General features: G+C 51.8%; 1 protein-coding gene across 1 annotated transcript in view; it reads right to left on the bottom strand.

Moving 5' to 3' along the window:
- The window catches only part of RAB37 (RAB37, member RAS oncogene family), a 161,180-nt gene extending 135,498 nt beyond the window's left edge, over positions 1-25,682 (bottom strand). The window contains exons 1-3 of the mRNA XM_075351739.1: positions 25,588-25,682; positions 24,598-24,637; positions 4,967-5,122 (exon numbers count right to left, since the gene is read on the bottom strand). Of these exons, the coding sequence (XP_075207854.1) occupies positions 4,967-5,122; positions 24,598-24,637; positions 25,588-25,682 (291 nt within the window). The remainder of the gene's footprint in view (positions 1-4,966; positions 5,123-24,597; positions 24,638-25,587) is intronic.
- Positions 25,683-25,985: the final 303 nt, after the last annotated feature.

Genomic DNA, 25,985 nt, shown 5'->3' on the forward strand with positions numbered 1-25,985 from the left:
CGAGTTCATTCTCATCGCGCATCTCTGTCTGCTGTCAGCCGACATGTATCAACGACATTGAGCAACACACAAACGGACATTCCACACGGACATTCCACGTACACATGCACGGGCATTTTACACACAAACACGGACATTTTACACGTACACACGGCTCGCATACGCCATCACACGGATGCCATACGTACCTGAGAAACGCCCCAAAAAAACGGAACACGGACCCGAAAAACGGACCGTGTCACACGGACATTTTTTATGCGGAAGTGTGTTTTAGGCCATATACAGTATTCTAGAACCCTCTATATATGTCAAGGCCGATCTGTATACCATAAAAAACATCGTTTATTGTACTCACCTGTGGGGCAGACAGGTCTGATGGGCGTTACTGGTCTGAGTTCGGCACCTCCTATCTTCTTGCAATCGTGTCCTCCTTCCCTGATCCCTGTGGATGACGCATCCTATATCATCCACACAGAGTTCTCCACTGCGCTCAAGGCGCATGCGCACTTTGATATGCCCTGCTGAGCAAAGTACTGTAATGCACAGGTGCGGGGGAAAGTCAAAGAACGCTGCACTACAATACTTTGATCTGCCCTCAGCAGGGCAGAGAGAAGTGTGCATGCGCAGGAGCATAATGGAGAACTCTGTGTGGATGACGTAAGATGTATCATCCACACGGAGCAGGGAAGGAGGACGATGATCACAAGAAGATAGGAGGTGCCTATCTGAGACCAGCAACACCCATCAGACCGGACCACCCCGTAGGTGAGTATGATAAAATCGTTTTTTTTATGTTCTACAGATCAGCCTGGGCTCTTATATACAGTATTCTAGAATACTCTATGTAAGGGCTTACTGGTGGTGGTCACAGATTATAGTGGACAAATCTGGTGACAGCTTTCCTTTAGGAAGGCAGGCATGTGGAAATAGAGCTTTGGTTTCCTACCTATAAAGTAAGCCAATAAAATCCCAACTCACCCCTTCTTGTAAATATCTTATTGTTATGAATTCTTTGGCAGAAGATCAGGGACCATTACTAGCATATTACAAGATTTGTGGCATTGTGCACTTAGATGGCAGAATGAGCAAGAAGTGCGGACAGCCATGCTCCACTTCATTGGGTGTGGTGTCACGATCTGTCAGCATCCCTCAATGTATTCACATACCTCCCAACCGTCCCGGATACAGCGGGACAGTCCCTCTTCTGAGCCTTTGATCCCGGGTCCCGCCCGTGAGGCTGTTTATCCCGGGCTCCACCCACCCACTGTAGCCCCGCCTCGCTGTTTCTCCCTTCTATTCATTACAGAGCCGACCGCGCACCTACTCCTGTGACTGCTGCTGAGGTATGAATCACCCCCTGCAGCAGAGCGACCCCTCCCTGCAGCAGAGCGATCCCCCCTCCCCCAGAGCCGACCCCCCCAGTCCTGGAGCCTGCGTTTGTCTGCAGCTGTTCTCTGATTCCCCGTGTGCGGCTTCTCACTGCTGCAGATACACGGGGAGTCAGGACGCTGAGGAGACCGTGCAATCAGCACTTCTCTCTCCTGCAGATAGCACTGGCCAGTAATAACCTATGCAGAGTGACATCTGCAGGCTTCTATTAGCTTACCGATCAGTGGTCTCCTGCCTGTGGAGCAGAGCTGCTGGGTCCTAGCTTCCCAACAACTTCAGCTCTGCTTTATCCTGGCTGCCCTACCAGTTAAAGGGAACATGTCAGCAGAAATTTCACAATGAAAGTAATAGATTCCCCTCTGCAGCTCCTGGGCTGCTTCTAGAAAGGTTCCTGTTGTTATTGTGCCCCCTTTGAGACCTACAAAAATACTTTATGAAGTCTTACCTTTTTGTATGCAAATGTGTTTTTATGGTCACGGGGGCGGGCTGTCTGGCGTCCGTTATTCCCCCTCCTGCCGCTTTACGCAGTCCCCCATTGCTCATTTACATACACAAGAACGCCTTCCTCATGTAACTGTCCTCCCGAAGATTTGCGCATGTGAACGCTTTTTCAGGTGATTGCGCAGGCACGAGATTATGGGCGGCGCTGTGATTGTCATCAGCAGCGTTAACCAAGTACCCGCCCATAATCTCGTGCCCGCACTTTTCCCTCTGACTCCACCGTTATGCGCAAGTGCTGGCCATATGAACCATGTTACCTATTACTGCTTGCACGAGATTATGGGCGTATAACAGTGGAGGCAGAGTGAGAAGCGTGGGCACGAGATTATGGGTGGGTACTTGGATGACGCTGCTGATGACAATCACAGCGCCGCCCATAATCTCGCGCCCATGGTAATAGGTAACATGGTTCATATGGACAGTGCTTGCGCATAACGGTGGAGGCAGAGTGAGAAGCGCGGGCACGAGATTATGGGTGGGTACTTGGATGACGCTGCTGATGACAATCACAGCGCCGCCCATAATCTCGCGCCTGCGCAATCACCTCAAAAGCGTTCACACTTTGCACAGTGCTTACTCCCGCGAGAGTGGCACTGGGCATGCACAAAACTTCAGGAGGACAGTTACATGAGGAAGGCGTCCTCATGTATGGAAATGAGCAATGGGGGACGGCGTACAGCGGCAGGAGGGGGAATAACGGACGCCAGGCAGCCCGCCCCCGTGACCATAAAAACAGATTTGCATACAAAAAGGTAAGACTTCATAAAGTATTTTTTTAGGTCTCAAAGTGGGCACAATAACAACAGGAACCTTTCCAGAATGCAGCCCAGGAGCTGCAGAGGGGAATCTTTTATTTTTTTTGCTAAATTTCTGGTGACAGTTTCCCTTTAAAGGGAACCTATCAGGTGCAATCTGCACTCAGAGCCAGGAGCAGTTCTGGGTGTATATTGCTAATCCCTGCCTAACTGTCCCTGTATACACTAGCATAGATAAAGGCATCTATAGAAAAAGTATTTTTAAAGAGCTTATATCTTATGCTAATTAGCGCGGGGACTAGTCCCAAGGGCGTTACTTCACTTGGCTAGTCGGCTCACATAGCGTATTAGTACTCACACAGGGGCGTAATAACATGCTAACATGCTATGCGAGCCGACTAGCCAAGTGAAGTAACGCCCTTCGGACTAGTCCCCGCGCTCATTAGCATAAGATATAAGATCTTTAAAAATATTTGTTCTTGATCTCTTTATCTATGCTAGTGTATACAGGGACGGTTAGGCAGGGATTAGCAATATGTGCCCAGAACTGCTCCTGGCTCTGAGTGCATATTGCACCTGACAGGTTCACTTTAAAGGGAACCTGTCACCAGATTTGGGGCCTATAAGCTGCGGCCACCACCAGCGGGATCTTATGTACACATTCTAACATGCTGCATACCTCCCAACCGTCCCGGATACAGCGGGACTTTCACGCTTTACGTTGTTTGTCCCGTTGCCACGGGCGGGACGGCCGGCTCCCGGGCTCCGCCCACCCACTCTCTCTCCGCCTCCCTGCTTTTCCCTCCTACCATCCTAGTAGACGTGGCATAGAGAGGAGCGCTGCCTGTGCTGCTGCTGGTACAGTAAACTAATCTCCCCAGCGCTGATTTCCCTCCCTCCCCCCTCACCCCCGGCCGGAGCCTGTCTGTGCGGTCGGCCGGCCGCCTGTCTGTGCGGTCGGCCGGCCGCCTGTCTGTGCGGTCGGCCCGCCACCTGTCTGTGCGGGCGCCCCCCTGCCGCCTGTCTGTGCGGGCGCCACCCGCCGCCTGTCTGTGCGGGCGCCCCCCGCCGCCTGTCTGTGCGGGCGCCCCCCTGCCGCCTGTCTGTGCGGGCGCCCCCCTGCCGCCTGTCTGTGCGGGCGCCCCCCTGCCGCCTGTCTGTGCGGGCGCCCCCCTGCCGCCTGTCTGTGCGGGCGCCCCCCGCCGCCTGTCTGTGCGGGCGGCCCGCCGCCTCATTGTGCGGGCAGCCGGCCGCCTCTCTGTGCGGGCGGCTGGCCGCCTCTCTGTGCGGGCGGCCCGCCGCCTGTCTGTGAAGGCGGCCGGCCGCCTGTCTGTGAAGGCGACCGGCCGCCTCACTGTGCGGGCGACCGGCCGCCTCACTGTGGCTGCCTGCGTGTCCGTGCTGGAGGCCCGCCGGCTGCCTGCGTGTCCGTGCTGGAGGCCCGCCGGCTGCCTGCGTGTCCGTGCTGGAGGCCCGCCGGCTGCCTGCGTGTCCGTGCTGGAGGCCCGCCGGCTGCCTGCGTGTCCGTGCTGGAGGCCCGCCGGCTGCCTGCGTGTCCGTGCTGGAGGCCCGCCGGCTGCCTGCGTGTTTGTGCTGAATGGGTGTGGATGGAGAGTGGATATGGGCGTGACTGTGAAATGGGTGTGGTTAGGGGGCGTGGCCTAAAAATTTGCCGCGGCGCGCTACGCGCGCCGCAAACTTTGTCCCTCTTTTCCTTCTTTAAAAGTTGAGAGGTATGTATTCACATATCCTGAGTAAAGAGTGGCGAACCAATTTTACCATGTATATAATGTCTTGAGTATTGGAGTGGGCGCACCTTACTAACAAGATTATTCAGGCTTTAACATACAACAAGGCCTCTCCAGGGAATTCAAACTCTCCACACTTTTCCTTAAAGCCCGTTAGCAAATTATAGTGCATCTATATTATCCGCCGTGGGATATATTTTAGATAGGGCGTCTTCAAGTAAAAGTACAGTTTAACCCTTAGTGCACCTGGCAATCCTGTATACCCTGTGTAACACAGTAAACAGTCCTTATGGGTCAGTATGATGGTACCCATCAAGATGAGGAGGAATTCTCGAATACGGCTGCGTTCTCTTTCACACGTTCTATATTCATCGACAATAAGAAAGCAGTGCTTCACGTTACTTCTCACATTATTCCACCCCGAAAGCCTTATCTTACAGTGATGGTGCTATGTGCAAGAGGATTTCTGTGTATTTTATGATGTTGAAATAATCATGAGCAAAAATGCCGCTAGTACCCAGTAAATTCGTACAAGTACATGTCTGTATTTTCAGCTCATATTTATATACACACCTTATGCTGAAGGTCCTCGTTGTAGCTGGAGAGCTGCATTACATTGGCCTGGTCCTCCATTATTTCTTCTCCACTTCTTGTAATTATCAGAGGAAGCTGTTCTGCTCCTTCAAGGCTGTTGCTTTCCACAAGACGGGTCGCACATACGTCTATATACTACATTCCCATCTGTAAAGTGAGCAGCTCTGCCTCTCCGGTAGACGTAGGTGGTGGATATGATGGAAGGAGGGGGCTTCTATTCCCATTTGACTGTTACATAAACTCTGCCTGGAATGGAAGGAAACTGCAAGAAATCATATTCCCGTCATGCCTTGAAGATTTTAAATATTTATTGTATTGCAATTTTTTATATTGTCTATTATATCTTCTATATATGTATATTAAGCATTATTATTCTAAATTTTTCTTAATATAATAACATAATAATGACATTCCCTGCCGTCACATTACAGCTCATCCTCTTCTTCCTTGTTATTTGCGTCTTACATGCTGCCTGGCATCTTACTGCCATTTAACTCCTGACATACTGAGTGTCCAAACAGCCAACAATACAGCATGTAAAAATGTTTTCAATCTGTTCTTTTTTTGTACAATAATTTTATGCAATCATTATGGTATTTTTCCGTTTTCAGAATTTAATAGCAAAAAGCTTACAATGTTAGCATGTTTATATTCATGTATTATCACTTACCACATTATTTAATCCAAGGACTAATTGAATTTCTCCTGTGGACAGACAAGGTGTCGTAGGATGAGCGTAAGGGTAAATGAGGACATACTGTCACTGAGTCCTAGATGGTGATTTGATCTGATCCAAGCAGGGGCATAAGTAACCATGGAACCACAGCAATACTTGGAATCGAGTCGCAATTCACCATGACCACCAGGCATTGCAGAAAAAAAATAGATTATTTTGCTCTTTATTTTCTGCCATGTATCTTGTCCTAATGTTTATGGATAATACACACAGTGATGTCACAGTACAGGGATAATACACACAGTGATGTCACAGTACAGGGAATATACACACAGTGATGTCACAGTACAGGGATAATACACACAGTGATGTCACAGTACAGGGATAATACACACAGTGATGTCACAGTACAGGGATAATACACACAGCGATGTCACAGTACAGGGATAATACACACAGTGATGTCACAGTACAGGGATAATACACACAGTGATGTCACAGTACAGGGGTAATGTACACAGTGATGTCACAGTACAGGGATAATACACATAGCGATGTCACAGTACAGGGATAATACACACAGTGATGTCACAGTACAGGGGTAATGTACACAGTTGTCACGCTCCCCGGGTCCTCGGCTCCCCTTCCCGGGTCCTCTGTTCCGCTCCCCGGGTCCTCAGCCCCGCTCCCCGGCTCACCTGCCACGCTCCCCGCTCTCCAGCCTCCGGTGCCCGTCCTTCCCAGGTCCCTTGGTCTCCGATCCCGGCGCCCGACGGCTTCCCAGGCCCTGGCCGGCTCCCCTGCGTCCTCCTCTCAGCTTCCTTCCCTGGCTTCTGGCACCCGGGCCGCGCGCATGCGCATTAGGGCGCGCGCGCGGTCACTGACCCTTTCTTAAAGGGCCAGCGTCCATTAACAGGAAATGAGGCTAAACAGGTACAGGGTATAAAGGGGTTTATTGTCCAAGGGGGCGGGGCCTGATCTTTGTGTTTCCTAAGCTAGGAGTCAGGTCTCCTGGTGTCTCTGTGCATATACTCACCTATCTCTCTTGTAGAGCCGTGCCTGCCTCGCCATCCAGTCCTGCCGTATCCTGAACCCCGAACGCTGTCCATCTGCCATCCTGACAGTCCGCACCATCTCGGATCCCTGCGGTGACCCGTCATCTCGCTCCAAAGGTTCCGGACCCCGCCTGACATCATCTCGGCTTCCGAACCTGAGCTGCGTCACCCGGACTACCACCCTTGACTCCGTGGTCCCAGGGACTTCTCCGCTATACTCGTGTGCACGGACTGTTCTGCTGTTTATAGTGTTCCAGCTACCGGACTCTTTACTACCATCTAGGAGTTCGGCCCAGTGGATCCACCTCCTGGGTCTGCCCGTCCACCTGGCCGTGACAGTAAGATCAGGCCATGGATCCCGCTGCAGCACTAGCAGCCGTACAGGAGGAACTCCAACGCCAGCGTGAGACTCAGACCCGCATGCTGCAATTCATGTCTTCTGTGGACGCCCGCCTGAACACGCTACAAGCGGCAGTCACGTCTTCAGCATCTCGGGCTTCCACTAGTCAATCCACGGATCCAGCTCCTGTGGCGACTTCTTCAGATACCACCAGACTTCGGTTGGCTTCACCACCCCGGTACGCCGGAGACCCCAAGACCTGCAGGGGATTCTTAAACCAATGCTCCCTCCATTTCACGCAGCTGCCGCATTTGTTTGCCTCCGACCAAGCCAAGGTCGCCTTCATCATGTCCCATCTAGAGGGTGAGGCACTGGCGTGGATGAACCCCTTGTGGGAGAAGGGGGATCCTGTGACCACGAACATCCAGGACTTCCTGCAGGCATTCCGTGGTACCTTTGATGAGCCCGGACGCGCCTCCGCGTCTGCTTCGTCTCTTCTCCGGTTACGTCAGGGGACTCTGACGGTGGGTCAATACGCGATCCGGTTTCGCACCCTGGCCTCAGAACTCGGGTGGAACAACGAGGCCCTAACCGCCGCCTTCTGGGAAGGACTCTCAGGGCGAATTAAAGACGAGCTGGCGGGTCGTGACGTACCGACCACCCTGGATGCCCTGATTGCCCTAGCGACTCGAGTGGACATTCGCTTTCAGGAGCGATCCAAGAAAGTGTCCCGTGAGAGACGTCCGGTACGGCATTCCTCTCCTCCGCAGAAACCCTCCGTACTTCAGTCATCGACAGCTGGGGCTCCCGTCCACGAGCCCATGCAGATCGACCGAGTGCGTCAGTCTGAACAACGTCGAGCAGAGCGGCTCGCCAAGGGTCTCTGCTTTTACTGCGGTGAGGGCACACACCTGCTACGCTCCTGTCCAGAGAGGCCGGGAAACTCCAAAGCCTAGGGTTGGTAGGAGAGGCCACCCTAGGTGCTGGGACTCTCTCTGACCCGGTTACATGGACAGTGCAAGTGACAACGGGAGAAACGCGGTTCACGGCTGATGCCTACCTCGATTCCGGGGCAGCAGGCAATTTCATCCAGCAGGCCACGGTGGACAAGTACCGGGTGCCTGTTATTCCACTCGACAAGCCCCTAGTGATTGCCTCGGTGGATGGGAGACCCCTCTCTGACACCATCTCCTGGATCACCAGGCCGGTCGAACTGCGTATCGGTGCCCTTCACACCGAGAACATCGCTTTCTACGTCCTCCCACACATGTCCCACCAGATCCTGCTGGGACTTCCATGGTTGCGGACACACGAACCATCAGTTAGCTGGGGCACTGGCGAAATCACCCGATGGGGCTCTTCGTGTCATGAGAGGTGCCTAAAGTCCATACAACCCATCCAACGACCTCCGGTTCCAGAGAACCTACCGGGGCTGCCCTCGGCCTATTGGTCCTTTGCAGATGTCTTTGATAAAAAGGAATCCGAGGTACTGCCGCCACATCGTCCATACGATTGTGCCATCGATCTGCTCCCAGGAACAACACCACCACGAGGACGGATATATCCTTTATCTCCAGCCGAAACAAGGGCCATGTCTGCTTACATCTCAGAGAGCCTGGCAAGGGGGTTCATTCGGAGATCCTCCTCTCCTGCTGGAGCAGGTTTCTTCTTTGTCAAGAAGAAAGAGGGCGACTTACGCCCATGCATAGACTACCGGGGTTTGAATCAAATCACCGTAAAAAACAAGTACCCTCTGCCGCTCATTCCCGAATTGTTTGACCGGCTTAGAGGAGCTCGTGTGTTCACCAAGCTGGATCTTCGGGGTGCTTACAATCTGGTACGCATCCGCTCTGGTGACGAATGGAAAACCGCGTTCAATACGCGCGATGGACATTATGAATACTGCGTGATGCCCTTCGGCCTGTGTAACGCTCCTGCCGTCTTTCAAGAACTGGTGAACGACGTGTTCCGGGACCTTCTCTACATCTGTGTGGTAGTGTATCTAGATGACATCCTTGTCTTCTCTCCGGACCTCCAAACCCACAGAGAAAACGTACAGCTTGTTCTACAAAGACTGAGAGAGAATCGTCTGTACGCAAAGCATGAGAAGTGTGTCTTTGAGCAGTCTTCTCTCCCCTTTCTGGGGTACATCATCTCTGATACTGGACTGCAGATGGATCCCAAGAAGGTCTCCGCCATTCTCAACTGGCCTCCTCCTTCTGGACTGAAGGCAATCCAACGCTTCCTGGGATTCGCCAACTACTACCGCCAGTTTATCCCTCACTTCTCTGCCTTGACTGCTCCTCTCTCCGCTTTGACTAAGAAGGAGGCTAATCCAAAGGACTGGTCACCTGCGGCTGACGCCGCGTTTGGCTCTCTGAAGCGGGCTTTTGCTTCCTCTCCTGTACTTCACCGTCCGGAGTTAAACCGCCAGTTCACCTTGGAGGTGGATGCCTCCTCCTCAGGAGCCGGAGCAGTGCTCATGCAAAAGTCCTCCTCCGGGAAGATGGTGATTTGCGGATTCTTCTCCAAGGGCTTCTCAGCGCCTGAACGCAACTACACCATCGGTGACCGAGAGCTCTTGGCAGTCAAACTGGCTTTGGAGGAATGGCGCTACCTCCTGGAAGGTGCAGTGTACCCCGTGATTATTTACACGGACCACAAGAACTTGGAATACCTACGGTCCGCTCAGCGTCTGAACCCACGGCAAGCCAGGTGGTCCCTATTCTTTGCCAGGTTTGATTTCCAGCTTCACTTCCGACCCGCGGACAAGAATGTACGCGCTGATGCCTTGTCCAGGTCTTTCATGCCCATGGAGCAGGAGGAAGAGACTACCCAACCCATCATTTGTCCTAGTAAAATCATTCCGGTGGCCCCTGTCACCCTGGCCCAGATACCGCCCGGGAAGACCTATGTCTCCGAGGTAGACAGGAAAAAAGTGTTACACTGGGGTCATGCCTCGAAAACAGCCGGTCATGCTGGTCAGAAAAAGACATGGGGTGCGATTGTACGTCATTATTGGTGGCCATCCCTTCGCACGGACGTCGCTGCTTTTGTATCCGCCTGTTCCTCTTGTGCCAGGAACAAGACGCCCAAACACCTCCCATATGGCCGTCTTCTGCCTCTGCCGATACCCTCAGTTCCGTGGCAACACATAGCAATGGACTTTATTACGGACTTGCCATTGTCCTCCGGACACACAGTCATATGGGTCGTGGTGGACCGGTTCTCTAAAATGGCCCATTTCGTCCCTATGGCTGGACTGCCCTCTGCTCAGGAACTCGCGGACGCCTATATACAACACATCTTCCGCTTGCATGGCTTTCCATTACACATCGTATCCGACAGAGGAACTCAATTCACCTCCCGCTTCTGGAGGGCTCTCTGTAAACATCTGGGAGTGACTCTGGACTTTTCATCTGCATACCATCCTCAGTCTAATGGCCAGGTAGAGAGGGTCAATCAAATCTTGACCTCTTTCTTACGTCACTATGTTAACGCCCATCACGACGACTGGTCCGCTCTTCTTCCTTGGGCTGAATTCTCCCACAACCACCACATCAGTGAGTCGTCCTCCAGCTCTCCCTTCCATGTCGTTTACGGACTTCAGCCTTCCATCCCATTGCCTGTATCCCCTTCTTCGGATGTCCCTGCTGCAGATACAGTAGCCCGTGACTTTGCAACCATTTGGGACTCTGTCAAAGCGTCCCTTGGGCGTGCTTCCCTGCGGATGAAAAGACACGCAGACAAGAAACGTCTGGACCCTCCGTGTTTCTCTCCTGGAGATCTCGTCTGGCTTGCTTCCCAGTACGTCCGCCTGAAGATACCATCATACAAGCTGGGTCCTCGCTACATTGGGCCGTTTAAAGTCCTCAACAAGATCAATGAGGTCTCCTACAAGCTACAGCTCCCGGCCACGATGAGGATACCCAACTCATTCCACGTCTCCCTGCTCAAGCCGGTTGTCCTTGGTCCCTTCTCCGCTGCTGCCAGTCCGGCTCCTCCACCTATTGCCGATGACGACATCTATGCGGTAAGGGATATCGTGGCCATGAAGACCGTACGAGGTCGACAGTTCTTCCTGGTGGACTGGGAAGGGTATGGTCCTGAGGATAGGTCCTGGGAGCCCAGGGAGAACGTAGGCACTCCTCTGATCCGTGCCTTCATGTCCCGGTTGCGGGGAGGGGGGCGTGGGGGGGGGGGGTACTGTCACGCTCCCCGGGTCCTCGGCTCCCCTTCCCGGGTCCTCTGTTCCGCTCCCCGGGTCCTCAGCCCCGCTCCCCGGCTCACCTGCCACGCTCCCCGCTCTCCAGCCTCCGGTGCCCGTCCTTCCCAGGTCCCCTGGTCTCCGATCCCGGCGCCCGACGGCTTCCCAGGCCCTGGCCGGCTCCCCTGCGTCCTCCTCTCAGCTTCCTTCCCTGGCTTCTGGCACCCGGGCCGCGCGTATGCGCATTAGGGCGCGCGCGCGGTCACTGACCCTTTCTTAAAGGGCCAGCGTCCATTAACAGGAAATGAGGCTAAACAGGTACAGGGTATAAAGGGGTTTATTGTCCAAGGGGGCGGGGCCTGATCTTCGTGTTTCCTAAGCTAGGAGTCAGGTCTCCTGGTGTCTCTGTGCATATACTCACCTATCTCTCTTGTAGAGCCGTGCCTGCCTCGCCATCCAGTCCTGCCGTATCCTGAACCCCGAACGCTGTCCATCTGCCATCATGACAGTCCGCACCATCTCGGATCCCTGCGGTGACCCTTCATCTCGCTCCAAAGGTTCCGGACCCCGCCTGACATCATCTCGGCTTCCGAACCTGAGCTGCGTCACCCGGACTACCACCCTTGACTCCGTGGTCCCAGGGACTTCTCCGCTATACTCGTGTGCACGGACTGTTCTGCTGTTTATAGTGTTCCAGCTACCGGACTCTTTACTACCATCTAGGAGTTCGGCCCAGTGGATCCACCTCCTGGGTCTGCCCGTCCACCTGGCCGTGACAACAGTGATGTCACAGTACAGGGGTAATGCACAAAGTGATGTCACAGTACAGGATAATACACACAGTGATGTCACAGTACAGGGATAATACACAGGGAGGATGTCACAGTACAGGGATAATACACACAGTGATGTCACAGTATAGGGATAATACACACAGTGATGTCACAGTACAGGGGTAATGTACACAGTGATGTCACAGTACAGGGGTAATGCACAAAGTGATGTCACAGTACAGGATAATACACACAGTGATGTCACAGTACAGGGATAATACACAGGGAGGATGTCACAGTACAGGGATAATACACACAGTGATGTCACAGTATAGGGATAATACACACAGTGATGACACAGTACAGGGATAATACACAGGGAGGATGTCACAGTACAGGGATAATACACACAGTGATGTCACAGTATAGGGATAATACACACAGTGATGACACAGTACAGGAATAATACACACAGTGATGACACAGTACAGGGATAATACACACAGTGATGTCACAGTACAGGATAATACACACAGTGATGTCACAGTACAGGGATAATACACACAGTGATGTTACAGTACAGGATAATAAACAAAATAAATGATGTCACAGTACAGGTATAATACACACAGTGATGTCACAGTACAGGGGTAATACACACAGTGATGTCACAGTACAGGGATAATACGCACAGTAATGATGTCACAGTACAGGGATAATACACACAGTGATGTCACAGTACAGGGATAATACACACAGTGATGTCACAGTACAGGGATAATACACACAGTGATGTCACAGTACAGGGATAATACACACAGTGATGTCACAGTACAGGGATAATACACACAGTGATGTCACAGTACAGGGATAATACACACAGTGATCTCACAGTACAGGGATAATACACACAGTGATGTCACAGTACAGGGATAATAAACAGTGATGTCACAGTACAGGGATAATACACACAGTCATGTCACAGTGCAGGGATAATACACACAGTGATGTCACAGTACAGGGATAATAAACAGTGATGTCACAGTACAGGGATAATACACACAGTCATGTCACAGTGCAGGGATAATACACACAGTGATGTCACAGTACAGGGGTAATACACACAGTGATGTCACAGTACAGGGATAATACACACAGTGATGTCACAGTACAGGGGTAATACACACAGTGATGTCACAGTACAGGGATTATACACACAGTGATGTCACAGTACAGGGATAATACACACAGTGAAGTCACAGTTCAGGGATTTTACACACAGTGATGTCACAGTACAGGGATAATACACACAGTTATGTCACAGTACAGGGAATATACACACAGTGATGTCACAGTACAGGGATAATACACACAGTTATGATGTCACAGTACAGGGATAATACACACAGTTATGATGTCACAGTACAGGGATAATACACACAGTTATGATGTCACAGTACAGGGATAATACACACAGTGATGTCACAGTACAGGGATAATACACACAGTGATGTCACAGTACAGGGATAATAAACAGTGATGTCACACTACAGGGATAATACACACAGTCATGTCACAGTGCAGGGATAATACACACAGTGATGTCACAGTACAGGGATTATACACACAGTGAAGTCACAATTCAGGGATTTTACACACAGTGATGTCACAGTACAGGGAATATACACACAGTGATGTCACAGTACAGGGATAATACACACAGTTATGTCACAGTACAGGGATAATACACAGTGATGTCACAGTACAGGGATAATACACAGTGATGTCACAGTACAGGGATAATACACAGTGATGTCACAGTGCAGGGATAATACACAGTGATGTCACAGTGCAGGGATAATACACACAGTGGTGTCACAGTACAGAGATAATACACACAGTGATATCACAGTACAGGGCTAATACAAACAATGGTGTCACAGTACAGGGATAATACACACAGTGATATCACAGTACAGTGACAATTCACTTAGTGATATCACAATACACAGATAATACACATTGTGATGTCACTGAACAGTGATAATACACACAGTGATATCACAGTTCATGGATAATACACACAGTTATGATGTCACAGTACAGGGATAATACACACAGTTATGATGTCACAGTACAGGGATAATACACACAGTTATGATGTCACAGTACAGGGATAATACACACAGTGATGTCACAGTACAGGGATAATACACACAGTGATGTCACAGTACAGGGATAATAAACAGTGATGTCACACTACAGGGATAATACACACAGTCATGTCACAGTGCAGGGATAATACACACAGTGATGTCACAGTACAGGGATTATACACACAGTGAAGTCACAATTCAGGGATTTTACACACAGTGATGTCACAGTACAGGGAATATACACACAGTGATGTCACAGTACAGGGATAATACACACAGTTATGTCACAGTACAGGGATAATACACAGTGATGTCACAGTACAGGGATAATACACAGTGATGTCACAGTACAGGGATAATACACAGTGATGTCACAGTGCAGGGATAATACACACAGTGGTGTCACAGTACAGAGATAATACACACAGTGATATCACAGTACAGGGCTAATACAAACAATGGTGTCACAGTACAGGGATAATACACACAGTGATATCACAGTACAGTGACAATTCACTTAGTGATATCACAATACACAGATAATACACATTGTGATGTCACTGAACAGTGATAATACACACAGTGATATCACAGTTCATGGATAATACACACAGTGATATCACAGTACAGTCATAATACACACAGTGATGTCACAGTACAGGGATAATACACAGTGATATCACACTACAGGATAATACACACAGTGATGTCACAGTACAGGGATAATACACACAGTGATATCACAGTACAGTCATAATACTCACAGTGATGTCACGGCACGAATACAAGAGGCCAGTTAGTTGTGATCGTAGAGTATTTCCTTAGCTTACAGTATACTGTACAACAAAGTTTTCTGCTGCATTTTTGTTTATAATACCGTGTTATCCCAAAAGTAAGACAGGAGCTTATATTCTTTTCTGCTTTGAAAAATGCACTTATTATGCGCTTATTTTTGAGGGGTGTCTTATATTTTCCTGCTGTATTAGTGCCTGAGAACCGCACCACAATTGTCGGTATCTCACCTGAGCTGAAACAGACAGCTGCATAAACATATATTCTGTCCCTCTCAGATCAGGAGTGGCGGCTAATTAAGTCAATGCATATCACCCTCTTCTCCACCCAAAGTCCTGCACAGCACCAACACTCTATGCCTGCTGTACCATATCACTGTACCAGGATTGCATAGCAATCCTCAGTGGCTCTCCTGAGCTGAGGGTGATAGCTGCATAAACATACGTGCTGTCAATCTCAGATCATGAGTGCCACCGATGATTGCGGTGAGCAAGCACATGACTAATTAAGAGAATTAATATTCACCCTTCTCTCCCATATTACCGCTCACTGCTCTGAATCCTGCACTGCACTTGCACTCTGCTTGCAGTGTTACTGGTACTGCCAGCCTGAGGATAGCATCGCAATCATTAGCAACTCTTCCCAGCTGAGTGTAATAGCTACATAGACATACACATTGTCACTCTCAGCTGAGGAGAGTCGCAGATGATTGCAATGTCATTCTTGGGCTGGTAGTACCGGTAATACAGCAGGCAGAGTGCGGATGCAGTGCAGGACTCAGAGCGGTGGCGGGATTACAGGAGAGGAGGGTGAATATTCATTCTCTTAATTAGCTGAGGCTTAGAGCAACACAAGGGGACACTAAAAATTATGTATGCTGAAATAGGGCTGCACAAGCCCTATTTCAGGATACTGTTAGGGCGGCTTTTCACACTACGACATCGCAGGTGCGATGTCGGTGGGGTCAAATCGAAAGTGACGCACATCCGGCGTCACTTGCAATGTCGTAGTGTGTAAATCCTAGATGATACGATTAACAAGCGCAAAAGCATCGTTATCGTATCATCGGTGCATTCTCCGACATTTCCATAATGCCGCTGCAGAGACAAGTACGATGTTGTTCCTCGTTCCTGCGCCAGCACACATCGCTGGGTGTAAAGCCGCAGGAGCGAGGAACATCTCCTACCTGCCTCCCGGGTGCAATGAGAAGGAAGGAGGTGGGCGGGATGTTTACATCCTGCTCATCTCCGCACCTCCGCTTTGATTAGCCGCCTGCCGTGTGACGTCGCTATGACGCCGCACGACCCGCCCCCTTAGGAAGGAGGCGGGTCGCTGGCCAGAGCGACAGTCGCAGGGCAGGTGAGCGCATGCTTAGCTGGCGTAGCGATAATATTCGCTACGCCAGCTATCACAAGCTATCGTACCTGCGACGGGGGCGGGGACTATCGCACTCGACATCGCAGCATCGGCTTGCGATGTCATAATGTGCAAAGCCCGCCTTAGTTTGAGTAAACAACTAGGGCTAATTTTTGGAGTAGGGCTTGTATTTCAAGACTGCTCCAAAAAGGCTGAAAAATCATGCTAAGGCTTATTTTCTGGGTAGGGCCTTTTTTGAGGAAACAAGGTAGTTGGGACAACGTAGTGTGTGTGTGTGTGTTGGGGCGGCCCAGCTAGGACCTGCAACAGTTTGTTATCTCTATTGTTATCATACAATACTTTACCGTTGAATTGCATATTTATCTCCTCTCTGATAATAAACCTGTTACCTTGTTTCTGCACCATCATCTATTGCACTGTAATTGAACTCTGCCCGACGGAGGTACTTTACCCTCCATTACAAGTGTCATTGTTAGCAGAGTACAGTTACAAAGATGGAGAAGGCAGATGTGGCGCCCCTGACCTGGTCAGGCACCACTGAGTACTGCACCCATGCTGGGGACAGTACAATACAGGTAATCCAGAAGGCTGACCGAGGTGTGACTACACAGGCGCATAGTGATCAGGTCTCACACATGTACCTATGAGAGGACCCCTGGGGATCCCAGGAGGGGGAAAAGCCTTCACCTTCACTGGAATAGTGGAGGGGGCCAAAAGCCTCCATCTCCTCTCAAGGGGTGTGGTAAGAGAGCCTGGTTGCTAGGTGGCGTAGGCAAGAACAGGAGAGGAGGAGCAGTGAGCCAGTTCAGGGCAGAGTCCAGGGAGCTCCGAGGAGAGCTGACCCCTTCCCCTGGGCTGTTGCAGTCTGACAGCGTCCGCGCAGTGGCTACCGAAGGGGGAGAACGGTCACCTAGGAGTGCTACCCGAAACCCATCTCCAGCTAGAGAGAGAGCACAGAGTGGGAAGTAAGGAGACTGCTAGGGAGAACCAGGCCCAAACGGGCGGCAGATCCCGGAGCGGGGATAGATCCACCTTTCCCTGCTAAACCTGCCGGTGTGGGGCCCTCAAAGCCCACACCACAACACCTAAAAGCCGCAGCCACGTAGCCACAGTTAGGGCCCACAGTTCACAGGAGGCAAGCAGCTGGAGTGATCTGGCCCAGGCAACAAGCAAACGGCAAACGAAGGGGAGAGAGGCTTCAGCAACTTCCCTGGGTGACCCCCATAGGGACTAAAAGTCGGGGTTACCCCAAACCACCAAGGGCTAAGGAAGGCGAGTTGGTAGTCACCATCAGAAGTCAGCCTGAAGGATACCTGGTTCCCGCCTGGTTCATCCCAGCTACGCCAGGGTTACTCACCCTGCCACCTGAAGTGAGTAAAACCCCTGAAAGACATCCTGCGTGTGTGGAGTTATTCTGCGCCTTGTGGTACTACGCACCTACACAGGGCCCTGGGGCTTGCCTCACTCTCAGGAGGCTATTCCAACTAACTGCACTCACCATCAGCCCCAGGTGTCCCTCAACCTGCAGTGGCGGTCCCCACTGACCGCAATACTGAGAGTGGCGTCACGACAAATAGAAGATTCCCTACCGGTGACAAGATCCAGACTGACAGCGGAGTCCCTGAAGGTAATGCACCGACACAGCGTACCCGGGGCCCGACATCTGGCGTCACGAACAGGATAAGGACTAGACCTGTTCAGACAGGTGACCATGTGCCTGGGCGGTCCGCTTGAAAAATTGGAAGCGCCGCCATATTGCCACCATGAAAAGCGCGCCGAAAAACAACAGCAGCCCGCGCTGGGAGAAGTTACCGCCCACGAAGAGGTGTGGCTACCCAGAGATCCCCTGCGGAGTTCTGACCTCGCTTGTGAAGAGAGCGGAAGCGTCCAGAGACGGCGGAACGGAAAAGAAGCCAGCAGCTTGTGGCTAGAGAAAATGGCGTCTGAATGCAGAGACCCAGAGCCAGGCTCCGCTGCCTGGTGGTGTCGGGAGCTTGCTGAGTTCTGCGACCAACTGGAAGCCAGGGTCGGAAGGCTGATCAGAGAGGGACGGACGGAGTTTCTGTGGATGACCGCGGCGGTTCAGGCCTATGAGGGGAGAGCCGCGCGCCGAGTGCCAGACCGGGCGGTGACGACTCAGACCCCGATGCTGCCACCGATGGGTGAGTCCAGTGATGCCCCTGCCGGCGCGAGTGCCCCGACCCCTGCTACCACGCCCGCAGTCCCTGAAGAGGCGCCCGGCGCGGCGACGCTGAGCCAGGCCGCAACCACGCCAGGTGCGGCCCGCCAAGCCCCGGCCGCCGCAGCGATGCCCTGCTCGGCCCACCGAGACCCGGTCCCTGCAGCAACGCCCAGTCCGGCCCGCAGAGAACCGGCAGCCACCGCGACCCTCATCCACGCCGCAGGTGTGACGCTGACCCAGGCCGCCGCCTTGCTAGGCCCGGCCCGCCGAGACCCCACCGCAGCAGCAACGCTCGTCCGCGCCGCAAGTGAGGTGCTGAACCAGGCCGCAGCCCCGTCAGGTGCGGCCCGCCAAGCTCCGATCGCTGCAGCGACGCCCAGCCCAGCCTGCAAAGATCCCATCGCGACCGCGACGCTGATCCAGGCCGCCGCCATGCCGGGCGCGGCCCGCCAAGACCAGGCCGCCGCCATGTCAGGCGCGGCCCGCCAAGATAAGATTGCATCACCATTTTCCTCGGCCTGCAAGGCCAGAGCAGACACTGCTCCCCAGTCCAAGGAGGTCCCTGCTAGGAAGCCCACGCTGGGGGAGGACCCTGCATACTGGCAGCTGAAGGCTGACATGGAGGCCAAGTTCCCACAGGAGATGGTGGATCAGTACATGCTCCCTCCGCACACCCCCAAGAGGATTCCGGCAACCCCTGCAGCAACCACGCCAAAGAGTCCCCCGCCTGGGTCTGCTGAAGAAAGTCCATCCCCAGCACTACCACCAAAGGAGTGCTCAGAAGCACTAAGGGGGAGGGGAGGCCAGGAAGCTGAGGAGCTGACTCAGGAGATACCAGCAGTGGATCCATGCCCAGAGCCGGAGATGTTGCCCTATTCCCGCTGGGATGAAGAAGACCTGACACCGTCTGCGGAAGAAGATTTACCCAAAAGCCTCACCTGGGAGCTGGTAAGCTGTACCTCGCAGAATCCAGTCCGCAAGACACGGCGCCGTAGCAGAACACAGTCTTTCCCTGCACCGCCATCCCCAGAGCAGAGAGAAGTCACGGCCCGAGACCTAGAAGAAAAACGGTTCCTGAGAAGAGCCAAAGCACAGGTCAGAGGACCCCTTTGTAGAGGAATTGTGGAAGACTTTAGCCTGAAGTCAGGATACGGATTCATCGTTGCACCTGGTATAAAGGAAGGTATCTTCGTCAATAGAAGAGATGTGAGAGCTCATTTGCCCAGAGGACACCCTGGCAGAAACTTAAAGATGGGAGACTCCGTACAATTTACCATGCATCAAGGAGAAAGAGGGTGGTATGCGCTAGATGTAGCACCATGTCCTAAAGAAACAGAAGAAGAAAGGAAAGACAGCGATAAAGAAAGAAAAGACAAAGGACCTACTGACGAGACTACCACAGATGAAGAAAGAGGTCAAGGAAGCAACAGGTGCCGCAGCCCTACAGGCCCAAGCCCTGGTGAAGAGGAATCTGCATAAAGTAAAGCAAGTTACCAGTTTGAAAAGTTTGTTTTGCAACGTTTTACAAGTTTAAGAATGTGCCCACATAAACTAATGTGAGAAATGAACCTTAAGGCTATGAACTGGCTATAGCCACAAACTCTCGCAGTGTAAATAGTTACACCAGAGGGCACCACCACCACCAGAGTCAGCCTGTTTAGGGGCTTGGCTCGTCTGCAACCAGGGGGCACGTCCGTATATAGGGCCTTGGCTTACCTGCAACCAGAGAGCATGCCTGTTTATGGGGCCTGGCTCTCCACCACAAAGAGGGTACCTGGTCAGCACCAACTGTGGAGGCCGCCTCTACACCCTGCCAGAAGAGGCTGAAGGCGCGGATCCACCAGGCCAGGTATACCCTGAAGACCACCAGACCATGAAAGCCGCCTCTACATCGTGCCAGAAGTGGCTGAAGGCGCGGCCAACGTGAGAGGGTTTTGGGTGGGTTAACGGACTTGTGGGTGGAGGGTGGTGATGTATGGTACCTGGTGGTTTTAAATGTTTTACATGTTTTAATGTTTTATGCATTTTAAAATGTTGTCTTGCAGCCCGAGGACGTGCTGGTGATAACTAAGGGGGAATGTGGCGCCCCTGACCTGGTCAGGCACCACTGAGTACTGCACCCATGCTGGGGACAGTACAATACAGGTAATCCAGAAGGCTGACCGAGGTGTGACTACACAGGCGCATAGTGATCAGGTCTCACACATGTACCTATGAGAGGACCCCTGGGGATCCCAGGAGGGGGAAAAGCCTTCACCTTCACTGGAATAGTGGAGGGGGCCAAAAGCCTCCATCTCCTCTCAAGGGGTGTGGTAAGAGAGCCTGGTTGCTAGGTGGCGTAGGCAAGAACAGGAGAGGAGGAGCAGTGAGCCAGTTCAGGGCAGAGTCCAGGGAGCTCCGAGGAGAGCTGACCCCTTCCCCTGGGCTGTTGCAGTCTGACAGCGTCCGCGCAGTGGCTACCGACGGGGGAGAACGGTCACCTAGGAGTGCTACCCGAAACCCATCTCCAGCTAGAGAGAGAGCACAGAGTGGGAAGTAAGGAGACTGCTAGGGAGAACCAGGCCCAAACGGGCGGCAGATCCCGGAGCGGGGATAGATCCACCTTTCCCTGCTAAACCTGCCGGTGTGGGGCCCTCAAAGCCCACACCACAACACCTAAAAGCCGCAGCCACGTAGCCACAGTTAGGGCCCACAGTTCACAGGAGGCAAGCAGCTGGAGTGATCTGGCCCAGGCAACAAGCAAACGGCAAACGAAGGGGAGAGAGGCTTCAGCAACTTCCCTGGGTGACCCCCATAGGGACTAAAAGTCGGGGTTACCCCAAACCACCAAGGGCTAAGGAAGGCGAGTTGGTAGTCACCATCAGAAGTCAGCCTGAAGGATACCTGGTTCCCGCCTGGTTCATCCCAGCTACGCCCGGGTTACTCACCCTGCCACCTGAAGTGAGTAAAACCCCTGAAAGACATCCTGCGTGTGTGGAGTTATTCTGCGCCTTGTGGTACTACGCACCTACACAGGGCCCTGGGGCTTGCCTCACTCTCAGGAGGCTATTCCAACTAACTGCACTCACCATCAGCCCCAGATGTCCCTCAACCTGCAGTGGCGGTCCCCACTGACCGCAATACTGAGAGTGGCGTCACGACAAATAGAAGATTCCCTACCGGTGACAAGATCCAGACTGACAGCGGAGTCCCTGAAGGTAATGCACCGACACAGCGTACCCGGGGCCCGACACAGACAACAATGGCATGTATGCTATTGACAATGTTGATGCTAATGTTAATAGAGGCACTGTAGGCTATGGTGGAACCCGTGCAAGGACCCTTCTGATGGGCAGAATATTGCATATGCTGCCTAAATTTCATAACAATATGCCATTGTCCGACTGGGCGCCATGAAGATCAATAATATCATCCCAGACTACCCTGGAGGACAAGGCCTGCAGGAACGTGTGCCTAGAACCAGAGTCCACGCGCAGCACGCTGAAGGGATTAATGGAGCTCTTGGAGGAAATCTACTGTGAGACTGGCAGTGTGGGGCACCTACAGGCTAAATTCTTCTATAGGCTATATCGGGAGGAAGAATGAGTCTCCAAGTTTGCAACTGCTTTGCAAGAAGTGCTGGCAGGTGTCACAAAGACTATGAGGATAGCAAGAAACCAGGGCTCTCAACTGACTCTCAGACTAGAGGGCTCTATCCTATCCCTAGTCCGAGGGATACCCCTAAAGGTGGGGATGCATGAGTCTCTTTCCTGGTCTTGCTCCTGAGCAGCCCTGATCTCATATTCCCTCCCCCTCCACTGCCGGAGCCGGGACAGGAGTGAGATTATACCCACAAAAATAGACAGACAGGGGAAACCAAACTGTCACACAGTATGCACAAACAGAAGTATCAGACAATAAAAACATAAGGAGGAAAACAAGAGCAAGTTCGAAACAACAAGATGACGGGTAAACTACACAACCACTCCAGGCAAAAAGCAACACTTTCCAGAAAGTCTGTGACACAACATACAGACCAACACAGTATAACCTATAGCTGTCATGGGTAGAAGACTTAATCAAGCTTAAATATGAGAGGAGCAGGTGTGATTGGCTTCCTCACAACATTTTATCAAAGGTTAACTCTTGCTAGCCTGTCTATGGGTGAGCACACAGCAGGTCAAGGCTCGAGTCTACCTGTGTTGATCAGAGACACCAGAGAAACCAGAGTCGGAGTGTCAGAATCTGCAATGTGAACTGAGCATGACGCCACCATGACAGTTGGCGAAGTTTGTGCAAAACTCCGTGTGACAGCAAAAGTGTGGCAGAAAGAGGCCAATGGAATCAGCGCTATGGGCCCCATCAACCGGATATTCCGGAAACATTTTACTCTGCAACTCTATAGTGCACCCTTGTGGTAGGTCCTGTCAGAGCAGGTCAGGCAGATCCAGCCCTTATGTTTTGTCAAATTCTGGCTGAGGCGGTGGCCTGAAGTAAAGAAGAGAGCTATGCTTCTGGGGTGGTATATATATTCAGACCACCAATCGTGGGGAAAACTCAAACATGGACAAAGTGCTGGTATAAGTGGTGCAAGATCTGCAGAGCTTCTTAACCAACATGCAATAAAAATTGACCCAAATGGAGCAGAAAATGGGAAACCTGTCCACCTCCGAAGCTCCCTATCTAGCCCTACAGTACCCAGCCAGGCTTGTCCCTGCAACTCATGCCTCCAAGGATCCCCTCCTCACCGGTCACCGCAATCCGGTAGCCAGAGTCGGGGCACTCCGGGGGAGGAAAACAGCCAGTGCTGAAGATTCTGAAACAGAGGACACTTCGTGCTGGAATGACCCCCCAATGCAGACGGGAGCCACCGTTAAACTCTCAACACCTGCAGTAATATGGTAAGCTGCGGGGGAAGCGAAGTGAAAGGCCGCTCCCCAGAGTATGGAACATCTGATCGTGTGGTGTCAGTCCAGCGTGCCAAATTTGAAGGTATTCCTGTGGACTGTTTGAAAGACATCGGGTCGCAAGTAACAATTAAGCGGGCTTTACACTCTACGATATTTCTAGCAATTGCTAGCAATATCGTACGCAAAAGCACCCGCCCCCGTCGTGCATGCGATATCGTGTGATCGCTGCCACAGGGAACATTATCGCTACGGCAGCGTCACACGCACTTACCTGGTCGGCGGTGTCGCTGTGACTGCCGAACAATCCCTCCCTCAAGGGGGAGGTACGTTCGGCGTCACGGCGACATCACTAAGCGGCCAGCCAATCAAAGCGGAGGGGCGGAGATGAGCGGGACGAACATCCCGCCCACCTTATTCCTTCCTCATTGCGGGCGGGACACAGGTAAGGTGAGGTTCCTCGCTCCTGCGGTGCCACACACAGCGATGTGCGTTGCCGCAGGAACGAGAAACAACATCTTTAAACAACCATTAACAATTTTTAGTTTTAGGATGACCTCTCCATGGTGAACGATTTTCACCACTTTGGAGGACGTTTAAGGTTGCTGGTAAGTGTTACAAGCTGCGATACCGTTAATGACGCCGGATGTGCGTCACTAACGCCGTGACTCCGACGATAAAACATTAACGATATCGTAGCATGTAAAGCACCCTTTATTTTCAAGGCATACTTCAAGCAACGCTTACAGGCACTGGCTAAGCCAGAAAGAGTAACACTGATACGGGTGACCGCCGCCAATTAACAACCCATCCCGGTCATAGAGGTTGCGTGGATGAATGTTCGGATCTACAGCCAAGATGTAGGAAACAAAGGGATCCTGTTAGCCCCAGAGCCCGCCAAGGAAGATATACGTGTGATAATGGGGATGAACATTCTACATGAACTGGGCCAGATCATGTTTAAAAAGTGAGGACCCGGGTACTGGGAATGTGCTACCCCACTCAAGCCTATCCAGGAATCCTATCTGCGGTTGATTTGTGTCTGCATGATGCAGAAGAGCATTCCAGCCCACTAGACTGTGGGGGTTGTCAGGGTCCCAAGAAGGGGGCCTGTGGACCTACCTTGTGTGAAGGAGAGTGAGCTACATTTACTAGTGGGAACCTACCACAATCTCGAAGGACTGGAAGTGCTTGTCAAGCTGGTAACTGTGGGAGGAGTGGGCAAAGAGATGATGATGATGATAGCCCACACACTGGCCGTGGTCCAAGGATGAATGCCCATTAGAGTCGAGAATGTCGAATTCAGAGATGTATACCTGCATAGAGGGGAACTAGTGGGCCAGAAAGAGGTAATCGGTGCAGTTTGGACTCTGGCGGTGACGGCTGGGACAGAAGAGGTTACGATTCAAAATGGAATGGAGGAGCCATCCTAAAATAAATGGAAGTGGATATGGACACCCTTGGCCAGGAGTGTGTGCGGCCAATAGAAGCTATGCTGTGGAAAAACCAGGCCATGTTCGCTCACCACGCCGACAACTTTGGCTGTACCAAAGCCATCACCCATGAGATACGGAATGCGGGACAACACACGTCCAGTTCGTGAACGGTACTGACTGATTCCTCCCAAGCTGCATCAAGAAGTAAAGACCGACAGATTCTGGATTCAGGAGTGATGCAGAATAGTTAGAGACCTTGGACAGCTCTGGTGGTACTCGTCAAAAAGAAAGATGGAACCTTCTCGTTCTGCTTGGCTACTGAAAGTTGAATGCATGTATTGCCTAAGACTCGTACTCCCTATCTCGAATCGAGGAACCCTTGACAGCGCTGAGGAAGGCCAAATACTTTTCCACATTAGATCTAGCAAGTGGATACTGGCAGGTACCAGTGGCAGCAAGTGACAAGGCAAAGACGGAGTTCATCCCCTTTTCGAGCTGTTCAACGGCTGATGGAGAGGTGCCTGGTTCACCAGAACTTCAAAGCTATGCTAATCTACCTTGATGACATAATTATATGTTCTGGCTTGTTCCAAGAATATCTGGACCAACTAGAACAGATACTGAAGGCCCGTAACTTAAAGGTGAAACCGAGAAAGTGCTACCTTTTCCAAAGAGAGATCGGATATCTAAGCCATGCAGTGTCACAAGGCAGAGTCTTACCTTCCCAGGACAAAGTTGCTGTTATTCAGCGGTGGCCCGTGCCCCAAACCCTGAGACAGCTGAAGACCTTCCTTGGACTTGCCAGTTATTACCATTGATTCATTAAGAACGTTGCTAAGCTAGCAGGTCCCCTGAATGAGTTGCAGAGGAGGACAGCTGAAGCACCAAATATCTAAAGTGTCCTCTGGACTCAGAAAGAAGAATAGTTCTTCCAGGCCCTGAATAATGCTCTCATGTTAGCCCTGATTTTGGCATAAGCGTACTTTGACAACTGTTACTCCTGTATACAGTCGAAACCCTCCATGGGCTGGACCTAGTCCTTTTGTAGATCCAAGATGGACATGAGAGGGTCATCCATTATGCCAGTAGGTCCCTACGGGACAACAAAGAAAGCTTTT

This window comes from Anomaloglossus baeobatrachus, chromosome 5, assembly GCF_048569485.1.
Source record: "Anomaloglossus baeobatrachus isolate aAnoBae1 chromosome 5, aAnoBae1.hap1, whole genome shotgun sequence".
Classification (NCBI taxonomy): Eukaryota; Metazoa; Chordata; class Amphibia; order Anura; family Aromobatidae; genus Anomaloglossus; species Anomaloglossus baeobatrachus.